General features: G+C 32.3%; 1 protein-coding gene across 1 annotated transcript in view; it reads right to left on the bottom strand.

The window, feature by feature from the left end:
* Positions 1-12,227, bottom strand: part of LOC129938580 (uncharacterized) — a 28,351-nt gene extending 16,124 nt beyond the window's left edge. The window contains exons 1-4 of the mRNA XM_056046225.1: positions 11,360-12,227; positions 11,121-11,305; positions 10,592-10,910; positions 9,663-10,483 (exon numbers count right to left, since the gene is read on the bottom strand). Of these exons, the coding sequence (XP_055902200.1) occupies positions 9,663-10,483; positions 10,592-10,910; positions 11,121-11,305; positions 11,360-12,227 (2,193 nt within the window). The remainder of the gene's footprint in view (positions 1-9,662; positions 10,484-10,591; positions 10,911-11,120; positions 11,306-11,359) is intronic.
* Between the last annotated feature and the right edge of the window lie 3,661 nt (positions 12,228-15,888).

The raw sequence follows: 15,888 nt of genomic DNA, 5'->3' as shown, positions 1-15,888 counted from the left end.
GATCGCTATCGTCAATGCTAACAAACTTTTTGTTGCCAAAAATGGAAGAACTGAACTTGGTTGACATGCGGTTTCAACAAGATGGCGCTACATGCCACACAGCTCGCGATTCTATGGCCATTTTGAGGGAAAACTTCGGAGAACAATTCATCTCAAGGAATGGACCGGTAAGTTGGCCACCAAGATCATGCGATTTGACGCCTTTAGACTATTTTTTGTGGGGCTACGTCAAGTCTAAAGTCTACACAAATAAGCCAGCAACTATTCCAGCTTTGGAAGACAACATTTCCGAAGAAATTCGGGCTATTCCGGCCGAAATGCTCGAAAAAGTTACCCAAAATTGGACTTTCCGAATAGACCACCTAAGACGCAGCCGCGGTCAACATTTAAATGAAATTATCTTCAAAAAGTAAATGTCATGGACCAATCTAACGTTTCAAATAAAGAATCGATGAGATTTTGCAAATTTGATGCGTTTTTTAAAGTTCTCAAGCTCTTAAAAAATCACCGTTTAGTAGCAATTACGATCTAAAATTACATTCCAAACAATTGTATTGTTCTTGCAAAGTAGAAAAGAAGTCGACTGCTTCTATTACCGATTCAACTGCACATGATCCTACCAAATTCAAAGAATAAGCGGCGCAAGGAACGTAATCTGCTAAAGGATTAATTGTTTTGATTCGTATCTGAAGGCCTGAATATATACCTGACATATTGCTTGCATTATCATAAGATTGACCACGACAGTTCATTATGTCCAAACCACTATTTTCAAGAGATTTGAACAAAGCATCCTCAATACATTTAGCTTTATGGCCGATATTTGGTAGAAATTATAGAAGCCTGTCAACAATCTCACCGTTATCACGTACATATCTGATAATTATAGTAAGCTGATCAAAATGTGCAATTTCAGGCGTAGAGTCTACAATTATACCAAAATACATAGCAGACTGCACTTCACTGGAAATTTGTTACAAGTACTTTTTCCTGAATTAACAATATAATTTCTTCAGGAACTTAAAATATGTTTAGTTCCAGAGTGTAACCCTTCCACTGTTTGTTGCACCAGGCAAAAATTCCATGGTTACCGCACCAGTCTAAATTCTCTCACCAATATCGTATCTGTGATAATAAAATCGTCTTTTATTGTTTTTTTTTTGAACTCTGCATTTAATTTCAGTGGACATTTTTGAAACAAGCAGATCACACAATTAGCTTGTTTCGAACTATTGGCAAACAGACTCTCCAGTCTCGATCTGTTGACATCTTACACAAAGCGGTGAACGGCCTAACATTTCGAAGTGACATAATACTCAGATTTTACTTCGGCACACGCAAATGCAAAGTGTCCAGCATTTCTTATACCTAAGGTAAGGTAGCCATATATTTTGTAACAAAAAGAAAATATATCATTCAATTTTCTCCTCTTTAAAAGTTCAATTTTAAACTCGGTTAATTGATGTACTTTTTCATTGTTAAATTAATTTGTTGTTAAATGATGTTAGTAGATCTGTTTCCCATAAACCAAAACTAGATCTTTTAATCGCAATTTGATTTTTAAGTTTTCTTAAATGCTGAAAATTAATCTTCGAATTGAATGGAAAAATTTACATAATGCTCTATTCTTTAGCTTATTCCTATTCAATCTAAGCCCTCAAACTAAAATTCAGAATCGGTTTAGTGATACAGGTTTTCTACTGTACCTTAAATCTTTTACTTTAGCTTTAGCCTTTAAGTTTTTCAAATTCTTGTTTTTTATCATATTTTCAGATTCTTTTGAATGTTAAATCAGTATATCATATTTTTTTAGATACTTTTGTATTTCCGTTTCGCACCCTCAGTGCAAAAGATCGTTAATTCAAAAACGTAATTTCAAAAAAAGGCAACTGCAAAAATCGACATCATTTTCGATAATGTTAAAATTCCATTAAGAGGCAAAATAAATCTAACTATGCTGTATTTTTTAAATAATTTAGTTATATTTTTTATCAAGTTTTTGAGATAGTTCACAAAAGCTATTCAAAATTTTAGTACAAAGATCTCTTAACCAAAATAACTCGTATTGCATTTAAAGTATTTTCAAGTGTAATACAGCTACAACTTAAAATAAGTCTAAACTAAATTATAGAAAAAGATTGATTTAAGTGAAAAAGTTATTTAAAAGAAAAATAAAGTTTTATTATTAGATGAATGCCATTTTTCAACTTAACGCTCTCTTGCACTAAAGGGTTCGATATGTGTCATATTTTTTGACAGTTTCATATTTCTTAACACGTGTTATTTTTTTAAATACTTTTAGATATTCAAATATGACGTTTGTTTGACATACATTTTATGCATTATTTATTGTAAAACAGATAATTGAGATGTTTATGTTTTTGTTTGAAAGTTTTTAAGTTAAATGGAAGTTATGGTATATGAGAAATGATAGATGTGGGATTTTGCCATTGATCATATAAGATCATGTCAAGTTTCCTACAATATTTTCATCGACAACAGCTGATTCAAACTTTTTTTTTTAAAGCAACTTGAATGCGACGATATGGGTAAATAACTGGATGTAGGTACATCCTTTTTGATTGTTACGTCAAGAAGGATACCTTTGATTGTTCTCAATTTCATTACTCGTTATCCGTAATAAAACTAAAATTCAAGTTAAAATTTTGTCTATCATCTTGATTTTTATTGCGTTTGGTGTAAAATTAAAAAAATGGTTTTAGTTGCACCTATGCAGGTAGGAAGTATGCAAAGCCCTTATACCTGCTTGCATCTGAGCCCACATTTCGTTTGTATCGTAGACATATTCCTGTTTTCGTCAGCTAATAGCATTTCATGCTAGAACCTGCCGAAAACAGAATTCAACTCAATATACCTATCTTTGAAACTGCACATACAAATGATAGACCCAAATCCGGCATACATTTTACATAACTTTCTAAAATGTTGTCTATCGTCTTGATTTCTATTGTGTTTAATGTAAAATTGAAAATACTTAAAAATAATGGTTTTAGTTGCACCCATTCAGGTAGGAAGGATATGGAAATCAAGCGAATCACTTATACCTGTTTGGATCTGATCCCACATTTTATTTGTATCGTACACACATCCCTGTTATTGACAGGTAATAAACCCAAGACATTTTTAAAAATCCTTTTTTAAAAATTTTCCATTCAATTTTGTTTCTTTTTGTCCATCTGCCTTCTGCCAAAATAGATTGACTTTTCCCTATTTCACGAGAAAGAGACAGCCGGGGTCTTTTTTAAACTACACCAATACTTCGGAGCTCGTTAATTTTCTCATACTGTAACAGGGTTGCCTTTGTTCATAAAATAACTTCTAACGAGAAAAAAAATGAATACATTAAATCGATCGTCGTGGATTTCTTTTTTTAAACAAATAAAATAGATACTCAAAGTTTTATGGTGAATTTAAGAAAAAAAATCATTAAACATAATATTCACAATATCTTGTTCTAAATTTATAAAATTTTTGGGAAAACTCATTGAATAAAAATTAAATTCATAAGCAACATTATTCATTTTATATGCACTGTAATTGCAATAGACTGGCAATCCTGTATGATAATGACCATCGTGTTCACGAAACCGGCTCTAAAATGATTGCCATCTTTTATGTATTTATTTTAATACTTTGATGTTTGCTTATGTATGAATGTATATTGAATGCATATCAGAGAGTTTGTCTCTTTTGAAAAGTAATTTCTGTATGTGAAAAATAATTGAAGTGTAGATTTGTGAGCGAGATCTTTATCGGAAATGATTTTGAAAGTTTTTGAAATCGGTATTTTTTAACAAAAACATAACTTGCCACCAAATGCATATAATTTTAGTAAACATTATTATGTCAAAGAAATATTTGATTAAAATAAAAAAACCAAGCGAGAACCATGATACGCTATAATTTATAATAGTAAAAATAGTAGTAGTAAAATAGTATGTTCCCTGCAGATGGCCAAGTATTTGAAGAAATTACTCCATTGTGTTTTGTGTATTGGGGTAGGTATAGCGCCGACTACAAATACAAACAACCAGCGTATACAAAATTCGTATATATATTGTACAGCTACAGCCTGGTATACTACTTCAACATTTACATTGTGTGTATGCATGTATATTCGCAGGAACATATATACCCTTCTCATTTTATCTAACTTATGTGAATACCATTGCCATGTTGTCTCAATACTCCAACGTTGAAAATTTTAATCACGCTCAAAAGAGAACAAACTTCGATGAATATGTATTCAGTTTTAGTTTAAACGTGGCGTGGAAGACATATCTTCATTTAATTATGTTCAGTGCGAAACAAAGTGATGGCATTAAATAAAAACAGTTATAATTATAATAGACACACCGGGCTGAAGAAATTTATTTAAAGAAATACTTTTAAAAAAAAAAACATTTAAGTGAAGTCTTTGGTCTCAAAATAGGTCAGGTAAGTATACTCGTACCTACATACTACTTTTCATTATGATTGTGGTTTAGAAAAATCGATCGTTATTGAAGAACATAAGTCGAAATTTTTTCAAATAAATTTAGTACCACAATACCTATTATAATAAAAGAGCTATATAAAATATAGACAGTGATTTAAAATATTTGATTGAATTAAATTTTGCATCTAGAGATTTTAATATATTTCAATTCTTCTTTTTATATTTTTTACAACAAATAAAAGATAGAGACGAGCATGATGACGCGAAGAAAAGTGAAAAAATTCTTTTTCTTGTATGTCTGGCTTGTGAGTGAAAAAAATGTGGTATATAGGGTGTAACAACAAATTGACGCCGGTAAATAGTTTGCGCGTCCGAAATATTGCTTGTGAGAACAAGGCAGAAATCATTTTGAAAAATTTGATAGTTCGTTTGCATCTGCTTAAAGTAATAGATTTGTTGTTGTTCTCTTCAACAAGTGAATAATTGGGTTTGTTTAAATACAAACATTGCGTAATGGAATATAGGGAACAGAGTGAACGGCTCAACCGTTGGCCTTCAACTTAAATACGGTCGTGAACTTGTCTTACAAGAGGTATGAATCCAGCGAAATCAAAATTCTGGCCAATTGTTCTTTGGACTGGCTTACTGCTTCGTTCGTTGCCAGTATACATGGCTTCATCACTTGGTGGAGTTTCAACTTTGTGGTAGTGAGTAGTAGCTTAATGTCTGGAGTTGGTCGGGGGTGATTCTCCCAATTTTGAGTTCTGTTCGTTGTTGTTAATGTGATTCGCCCAACTGGATGCATGACCAAAGGTCACATCAAGACTTTTCTCTTTATGAAATTTTTTGTAGTTTAATGAATATACTTGGTTGTTTTCATTCGATTTTTGTTTTATTAAAGTTTAAACAAACAATTAGAATCAATAGGTTAAATAATCACACAAAAATGATAAATAAATAATTTCATAGTATAATTTTATATTTCATGCTTAAGGAACTACAATTTTAAGTTAAAGCCGTATACAAAACTAGCTTTGGAATTACTATCGGGAGATTTTCATTAATTTTTGAAACTGCACATTATGATAAGTTTTTCGAATGATCATAGCAAATTTATATGATTTGTTTTATGATGAAATAGGTACTTAGATCTTTTTGATTTCAAGAAATATTTATTGATGGATTTTCGATAATATTTTACGTTTTGCAAAATGCAGTCTTTTTTACATATGTTAAGATAAATTTTTTTTTAAATCTTTGTTATCTAATCTAATTTTTTGTTGAGATTTTGGAATTGCCTTTTGCATTGTTTTTTAACGTGCATAGTAATGCGTTTTTTTTTTCAAAGTCTTTGGTAACTATACTAGTCTTTTGTTCAAATCGAAATGACTGCTGTGAACTTGAAACTATGAATTTGACAATACTTTTTTATTTTTTTGCGATTTTGAGATTCTCAAACCGCTTCTTTCAACCTTTTTTCTACATTGTTTTTTTTTTTAAGAGAATTTTTTGAAATAGGTAAATTTTTACTGAAGACACAATTTGGAGTTGAAACCCGGATGTTTTGGGTGAACCAAAATTAGACTTCAAAATAATTATACAACTGTTCTACTTGTATACTAAATGAGGAGATGATACAGAATACTTGTATACAGATGATATTCGTTTTTGTAATTGTTATTTTAACTATCAATCAAGACCAGCGACCATTCCATAGAAATTTTTTGGTAAGATAACATTCTCAACAGCATGCATGCCATGAAACTGCAAGATATGCGGATGTTGACGTATACCCCTGGTTAGGAATGGCTACTGTGAACTTGAAACTTTGAATTTGACACACTTTTCTTTGTTGCCCTTGTTATTTTGCGATTTTAAAATCGCTTCCTTCAGCCTATTTTCACATAAACAAACGTTTTTTCTTTTTAACCAGCGTTTTATACTCCTGTTTAGATGTCTAATTCTATCAAGATAACTCGTATTAAAATCTCTTCTAAACAAGAATGACTACTGTGAACTTGAAACTATGAATTTGACAACAACGCTCTTCTTGGTTGCCTAAAACTTAACTTAGACCGGATTTCTTATATATAAAAAGAAATTATGGTAAAATCACTTACTTTTTTCCCAGCCTGAAACGGGCCTGTTTTAAGTACGTTTTTATGTATGCGAATCCCTCCGCATTGCTAAAGTTAGTTAATCTCTTCCTTTTCGATGATCAAAATGTCTTCAAACATGCATCTGGACATCGTTCGCACAGTTTTAATCCAGCTTACTATAGGATTTTTAATTCTACAATATCTTGAGTTACACTTTTCTTGAAGTGATGTTGGAGTGCAAGAAATAACTAAGCTCGGCTTTTATGCTTGAACAGCCTTAGCCAACGAATATTACAATAATCTACTCTGAAATTTCTATTCATTGTAAATTTTATAATAAAATAATCTTTGATCAATAATTGTTTACAAATTACACCAACTTCATTTTGAATAAATACAATCCACAACTCAATGTCAACATTTACAACAACAAATGTTTGAATTGATGGAATCCTCAATGCAAAACTCTCCAGCGCATCCGTAATTGAGACTTTCACTTCCAACAAACTATTAAAAAACAATGTTTTGCCTAAATAAACATAATATTCATGAATACTGTAGTCATCTTGACCACCTACATACAATAAATGGTTGAATAGTTGTACCCATGTTATATTTGTTTACCAGTTCACTTTTATTGACATATGATTGAATTGATGGAATCCTTGAAAATTAATGGCATTGGTATGAATATCCTTCGGTTTGTTGCCCTTGTTATTTTGCGATTTTAAAATCGCTTCCTTCAGCCTATTTTCACATAAACAAAAGTTTTTTCTTTTTAACCAGCTCCTGTTTAGATGTCTAATTCTATCAGGATAACTCGTATTAAAATCTCTTCGGAACAAGAATGACTACTGTGAACTTGAAACTATGAATTTGACAACAACGCTCTTCTTGGTTGCCTAAAACTTAACTTAGACCGGATTTCTTATATATAAAAAGAAATTATGGTAAAATCACTTACTTTTTTCCTAGCCTGAAATGGGCCTGTTTTAAGTACGTTTTTATGTATGCGAATCCCTCCGCATTGCTAAAGTTAGTTAATCTCCCTTTTCGATGATCAAAATGTCTTCAAACATGCATCTGGACATCGTGCGCTCAGTTTTAGTCCAGCTTACTATAATATTTTTAATTCTACAATATCATGAGTTACATTTCTCTTGAAGTGATGTTGGAGTGCAAGAAATAACTTAGCTCGACTTTTGTGCTTGAACAGCCTTAGCCAACGAATATTACAATAATCTACTCTGAAATTTCTATTCATTGTAAATTTTATAATAAAATAATCTTTGATCAACTTCATTTTGAATAAATACAATCCACAACTCAATATCAACATTTACAACAACAAATGTTTGAATTGATGGAATCCTCAATGCAAAACTCTCCAGCGCATCCGTAATTGAGACTTTCACTTCCAACAAACTATTAAAAAACAATGTTTTGCCTAAATAAACATAATATTCATGAATACTGTAGTCATCTTGACCACCTACATACAATAAATGGTTGAATAGTTGAACCTATATCTCCAAAGAACTAATAACTTAGAACAGGCGTTTATCTTACTAAGCACGACTTAATCGAGGAATGACGCACCGAAAAGCAATTTGATTACCGAGTAAATCTTGCATTGTTCCATTAAATACTTCTATTGATTTATTATTCACTATTGTGCAATCATCCCATAAAATAATTGACGTTAATCGCAGAACTTTTGCTATAGCAGAATTTCTCGATATATTGCAAGTTGGAGTTTCAATCACCCGTACATTCAATGGCAATTTTAATGCAGAGTGTGCGGTCCGACCACCTTCTAATAATGTAGCAGCAATTCCCGAAAATGCAAGTGTCAATGCAATTTCGTTACCTTTCCAATAGAATATTAATGCATCGTAAATACGTTTTGCCAAAATGTTATTTTTGAGTTAATAGATAGCATGTCCTCATCATCGGTTCCCTGCTTAAATAATTTCGCATATTAAATAAATTGTTTAGAGTGAATGATATTTTTGATAATGCAACGTCAAAATATTAACACTAAACCTGCCGATATTTCATGTAAAAAGGCCTTCTTGGTCTCAACGAAAATACGGTTTTGAATATACAAAATTCACAAGAATTCACTAACCGCAAAACAAAAAAAACTACAATGGTTCTGAAGTTTGATAACACCAACACTGTCAACAAAATCATGGTTGAAGCCCCCAAACTTAAAAATACTGGCATTTTTGTTCATCGACAACAATCATTAATGTATCGCAAGAAAAGAAGAAGAAAATGTTTGAGAAGGTTCTTCAACTTTAGGCGTCTGCTTCTCTTGTGTTCGAGAATAAAACGTGGATGATTTGTATGTTCTCGTACAAAACCTGAACGCTTTGAGCTATAGGAAAATTTTCGCATACTTTTGAAGTAATCTCAATTTAATTGGTATTGTTTAATGTTTTTTCTGCTAAAATACTTAACATTTTATTTTTAATATATTGCGACATGAAGTTATCTAAACATATATATCTTTTTGTGTCCTTAAAACTTAGAGCCAACTTGTTTAAATTTTGGGTGTAAATTGTGTGTAATTTACTCCTAAAAGTAAACTTTTTTTCATATCTTTCATTTTTATTGAATGAACATCTTTTATAGTCATTTATTCGTAATCGTTTGGTGACAGTTCTTTTGACTCCTTTCACTTTCTGGACAGATTTTGCATTTTGTACGGTGAAAGAGTACATTTCATTTTAGCTCCCAAACCAACCAGTTCTAACTTTTTTTCCCACAGGTCTCGTCTTCAAACATACCTCAAGCTTTGTTATTCATCCTAGGATAATATGTTGGTTATTGGGATCGAAGTCATATGTATTAAACCTTAATGGTATATCATCCAAAATATCAGAATAAAAGCCTTCACATTTTATATTATAAATAAAGGAATCAGTATCCATATAGTTGAGAAGAGCATGTTCATGACATTTTGGTTTGATATAGTCATAGTGGAATTCATACATAAGAATTTTTGAGAGCTCAAGTACTATGAAACCTAGATAAATCGGTTTGTTAAGTGTAACATTACATTTACTCATCTGTATAGCCAACAATGGGTTACATACTCGATCATCTTCATGGGCAAATTGTATGGAACTATGGAAGTTTGGTCTCGCAATCCAACCTCTAGCACCCAGTGATTTTCTTTTATTTTCCCATCGTGTAACAATTTTAACATCAGTACGCTTCTCAATATTTTCCATTGTTTTTCCGTAAATAGAAAGATTCATTAGCTTGAAAAACCTTTTCTGAAAATCAGTTTTAGCTTTCTTTCTAAGTTCGGTATTAAGGGAAATATATTGTTCTAGCCATTTTGATTGTCTAAATTTAATCACACGATGGACTTTTTTTAAAATCAAACCATGTTTCAGAGCTTGCTTTAAACTCTCTAGGTGAATAACATAGTTCACTTTTGGTAAAAAACTTGCCACCAATTTCTTGAATTTAGAGCCTGGTATTGCTATATTTTCTGGGCAAAAAGGCAAATCATTATGAATATCATGAAGATGTTCGGGATATTCTAAATCAACTTCTAAAACATATCCAACATTTATATCATTTAGACTTTCTATATGTGTCAGAGAAAAATCTTGTGGATTCTGCCATTCAAAACCTCCACAAGGAAGATTCTGAGACATTGCCCATCCACATAAATTATTGGCATCTAAATAAACCAAGTTTGAAGATGGTTTTTCAGAGTCATAGGACTCAACAAATTTATTATTGGCTCTGGAATATCTATGACTGCATTGGGTAAGACCACCTCTTATCCCTTTTTGAAAGAAATTGTACATTTCAATGTCAGTCAAGAGTTCCAGTTCCACTTTTGTCACTTTTAACATAGCATCCCAAGATAAACCAGGCGCTGTATAGTAGTGACAAGGATCTAGAGATTATCTATGTTTACAGACTTTTCTGAAATTTTCAAAAATGTCAGCTAACAATACAACATCACTTTTTAAGTATATTTCAATATAATTTTTTAGATTATTACAGTTAAAATGATTCCATATATTTATGGCCAACTGATAATCCTCGAATGAACATTCCTCATTCGTGAGTTTGTTGAAAAACTTCACTCTTTCAGGAAGACATGGCTCAGACATTTTTTGCCAAGAATCCGTAAAATCATATGGAAACACTCCTTTTCTCTTAACTAATTCCAAGCTTTGCTCTGTTTCAAAGCATTTTCGGGTTATTGTAAAGTCTGAAGAAACTAAGTTCCTAGCTAAACTATCTATGCTATCACCCAAAAAGCGAAAAGAGTCTAAGAAACTAAGTTCCATTGAATGTTTTTCATCAATAGAAATTTTCTTAGAAAAAGAAACATATTTTTCTTTATTAAGTGGTATCACTTTAATTTCACCATCGATTTCTCGAAGCGATTTGAAAAATAAATGTGCATCATAACCAGATAAATTATGAAACAAAATTGGAAAAAATGTTGGCATCTTATACTTAAGGTTACAAAGATTATGGGCTGCCCCCCTATATTCACCTGTTAAGTGACAATGATCCCTTACCTTTATTTCTCCTAGTAGTATGTTGATTTTGTTGCGGCATATTATGCATATTGTTGCCTTCTCAAAGCAAGATGCCTGCATCGCTGAGAGAGGTTTCATCGGTGTCACGGTTTTAATATGCTTATTGTATTGATGAATTGTATCTCCAACTAAACTGTGAATGAACTTACTAGCACAGTTTTCCCCTATAAAGAAAAAAGAAATAAAAAAATATAAGAATTTAGTTGATTAAATATTACCTATAAAAGTCCGCATTAAGTCTTCGGTTTCATCAAAGGAGCATTTCATGTAGTATGAAAATGCACACGGAACGTGTTCTTGCAGGTTGGATGTTGACGGGTCCGGTAAACATGTATCAATCGGTTTTATGATGCATTCAAAATCAGCGTATGTTACAAATGGAACCATCATTTGTTTATCATAGCTTGAAAATTTGATCATCTTGTTATCATTTGCTGGCATTTTTGTTACAATTTTTTTGCACTCGCCCTTGTGTTTATCAAATGAGCGGTCATTGTAAAAAAGCTGCAAGCAAGTATTACAGAAAAATAATCTTCTTCTTGAACTTTCCAATACTTCACTTGGGATCAACCGACTGATATGCTTTATCCACATAAAGTGCGTAACTTCACCGCTCATGTGGAGTAAGAGATTAACATGATTGTATTTCTCTTGCATTGTCATGTAATATGGGCCCTCAATTTGTGATTTTTCTCCCTCAGAAATTCCAAAAACGTTGATACTTATGTTGTTCTTAGTTTCAAACGTTTTTATTTCTGGTAGTTCAAGGGGAAATGAAAGCCCTGTAAAATCCGGAATGATATTGTCCAGGACAATTATATCTCTGGATATATCAGATACTGGATAGTAGAAAGATGTTCTCTCAACCTGTGACTCAAGCTCTGTATGAAGAGCAGATATAATTGCCCATTTTAAACAAAATTCATATTTGTTCTCTACATTGACAATGGCTTTCTTGCCCGCAATATTTCTTGGTAAAGATAAATATCTTGAACCACTCAATGGCTGGTATTTATTGATGTTGATTTCCACTGATTTTATTCTTATCACTGCCCATCCACTATCCCTTTCTTGCAATTCATCCATTTTGATTAGGATAATCTTGAACATTTCCTTGAATAGGATTTATTTCCACTTCCAGAAAAACTGCTTTCATTTCCTCATGACTTATTTGTACGTATTGTGCAAAAAGTTCCAAGTTGAATTTTATAGACTGGTGTTCACTTATTTTTTGGTAAAGAATTTCATGCATCATTGCTTTATTGTAATTAAGAAATATCTTAGCATCCAGTTCATTTTTATTTTGAACTGAGAGGGAAATTACACAATTTTTAAATGAATTCCTTATTTACGTTCTCCTTATAAACTGTTAGCACTTTGGTTTCGTGATCATTTTTTGTCTTTTATTTACAAATGTGTATTATAATTTTTGTATTTTCTATATCATATCCTAGGTATTTTCTCCTTTAAAATATTTTCTAGCTGTCAACCGCTTTGCATCCAATAAAGGATCTGGAATTTCTTTCCTTTTTGGACGAAACTTGCCAGCATTACTTTCTCCAGAAGCGTATTTGATTTGTATTCCTCATCGCCGAAGAGTTCCTCAGGATCAAAATTGTTTGGTTCATATTCGTCCCCTAGGCTGCTTTATGGTAGCATGTCCAATGAAGGGGTTAAAAAGTGCACTCTTTTCTGGTTGCGATTTGGACGGTACAAATCTGGATTCTCAATTCCCTGGAATCTTGTATGGTACTCGTCATAGATCACAATTTCCATTTTTTTTTCTTTTTCTTTGTTGTAGCAAACGTTACTGTGATCCCAAGTAAACTTCTAACCATTTGAAAGTGCCGAGCCTATTTATATTGGATCATATCTCTAAACCTTCTCCTTACACGCATATACCATACAAAGAAAACCAATAACTTGTATGTGTATGTAGTATTTTTAAATTTACTTACCATTGAAATACAGTTAGTATATTCTTCATAGTGTTCATCCAATATTGATTCCTCATTGTTTTTAAAAAATCGAAAATATCTTTTATTATTTTGACAGAGTCCATTTTTGAAGTTCCTTGTTGTTTAAGTGTTGAATGCTAACTAGCAAACTTTATTTTATGAAAATGACAAATCATTTTGTAAGTTGTTTATAATGCTTGATTCTTTAAAACTTATTGGATCGTCAACATATTCTTTGCACATGGCTTGGTGGGGGTATATAGGATTACTTCCATAATGTTCCGCACCATTATAAAGTCCGATCGAAATAAAAGACGGTAACTTTTCTATGGGAAAAGGGATAGAAAAAAACCCACATTTATTCTCCTGAATCTGGTGTGAACAAACCTTTCTTCCCTAATGGTCGAGAGTGATTGACTTATTCTACTTGTGCAATATGAATATGTTAATTTGATTTTATATTAATAAAATAGGCATCGACAGCCAAATAATAATCAAAATATATTTTAAAATATCAAACAAACAAACAAAAATGCACTCACACAACTCAGCACATACCGCGATCGCGTACAAAATTAATTCCGGAACCGAATGCGCGCGCGCTCACTTCGTAAACACAAATATGCATACATTTTCTCATTAATCATTCAACATGAATAAAATAACTACCTGATTTAATTCACTGAATTTAATTATTTAATAATAAAATATACCGCACCATCGAAACGAAAGTAAATTACCACGCACTGACCGAACACGAACCTACGACAACAAGATTAACAACGAGTAGAGTAGTAAGCAATAATAACAACATATGCATATCTACAGACTGTACTTACTATTTTCTCCTTTAAAATATTTTCTAGCTGTCAACCGCTTTGCATCCAATAAAGGATCTGGAATTTCTTTCCTTTTTGGACGAAACTTTGCCAGCAATACTTTCTCCAGAAGCGTATTTGTTTTGTATTCCTCATCGCCGAAGAGTTCCTCAGGATCAAAATAGTTTGGTCCATATTCGTTTTCTAGCTGCTTTATTGTAGCATGTCTAGTGAATGGGTTAAAAAGTGATTCTTCGTACCGATAAGTTGGTCCCAAATCCACTCTTTCTTGGTTGATATTTGGACAGTACAAATATAGTTCCTCAATGCCCTGGAATCTTCTATGGTACTCTTCATCGTTCACAATTTCCATTTTTTTCTTTATCTTGCAAACGCTACTGTGGTCTCAAGTAAACTACCAGACATTTCTAAGTATCGAACTCTTATATTGGTTCATATCTATATACTTATTCCTTGTACGCATATACCATACAAAGAAAAACATTGGATTATTATTTACTTTTCATAAATTTTAATTCATGGGATGAACCGATTTGACTTACAATCTCTAAGACATAGCCAACTCCCCCAATTGTTGTCATGGTGCTTACCAACAGTTGGGAACATCTCTGAGGTAGAAAAGTCCTTAGAAATAAATAAATTACAAATTACTTTCAAACTAAAGAATCGTGTGTCCAATCTGTGTGGCCCAACTCAGGGCAGAGGTTGGTCCCCAGGACCAGAAAAATGTATACATTTTTTTCTTTGTTTTTACGAACTACAAACTCTCCAAGATCTGCGACAATGCGATCTTGCCAACGCGTTCAGATATTTTTTTGGATGGTTTAAAATTGCTTTTTTCGTTACCCAATATTGGACTATTCTTCTTCAAAATACATGTTGGATTCTTAATTATCGTAACAAGCTGTGTATTTAATGTTTGCATTCAGCTCAGATATTTTTTTGATGGTTTGAAATTGATTATTTCGTTAGCCCCTATTGGAATATTCTTCTTCAAAATACATGTTGGCTTCTTAATTATCGTAACAAACTGTGCTCGGTAACAACGAAATTTTCTTTCAGTCTAAATTGACTACATACTTGCCAACATAACATTGAATTCAACCTTTTATTTTAGGGGATTTTGTTTTAGAAACGTTGAGCTCGTAAAGAGAGTGCTTAGTTAACAAAGTGCTGAATAATTTTCAAAAATTGATGGAAATTAACAAATATTCCGAAAATCCAACGTATGTTTTAATTTCCAAATATTATTTTTACGTTTGTTTGTTCTCACTGTAGCGTGCTTCTTCGCTTGCTTCTTATATGCAACTAAACTAACTAGAGGAGAAAATTGCACCGATCGTCGTCGTCGCTGCTGCCGTTCTCGTTCGACGTGGTGTTTTTCGAATTGTTATTTTCTTTAAATGTAAGAAACAAACGGAGTTTGTCTTATTGTTCGTCGATTCCCAATTGGGCGAGCATGGTGTTGGCGGCGGTGGACTCTTTATCGAAAGTTGTTGATAATTTAAAAAAAGCTTTTGGAATAAACATCCATGTAGATTTGGATTCCGCTGGATATTCTGCGTTTATCATAAATATAATTTTGAAGCATATATCTACCGCTTCAATAATGGAATTAAAAACATACTTTATCTCATTTATAACTACAAAATAGCTTTTAATTTTGTCAAGAGACGTACCTACAATCAAAATATAAGGCTGCAGTGTTAGACCAAGTTCTTGAAGTTTCTCCCGCCTCAAGGAAATGGATTGATCGACTTCAGCATCACTGTATACATGAGTGATGAAGCTCTCCCTTACCTCCGATTTCGATGGTCGCCAAACTTTTTTATTTACTCCTCTCAATCTTATAGTTGAAACCATTAGGAGGGTTGGTATAAGCAGGAATGCTCCAATATTGCTTGTATTTTCTGTCACTGGAAAACGAAATGCCGAGTAGATGACGATTTT

Source organism: Eupeodes corollae, chromosome 1 (assembly GCF_945859685.1).
Source record: "Eupeodes corollae chromosome 1, idEupCoro1.1, whole genome shotgun sequence".
NCBI classification, from domain to species: domain Eukaryota; kingdom Metazoa; phylum Arthropoda; class Insecta; order Diptera; family Syrphidae; genus Eupeodes; species Eupeodes corollae.
The sequence above is the reverse complement of the archived record's forward strand: the minus strand, read 5'-3'. Positions and strand labels throughout refer to the sequence as shown.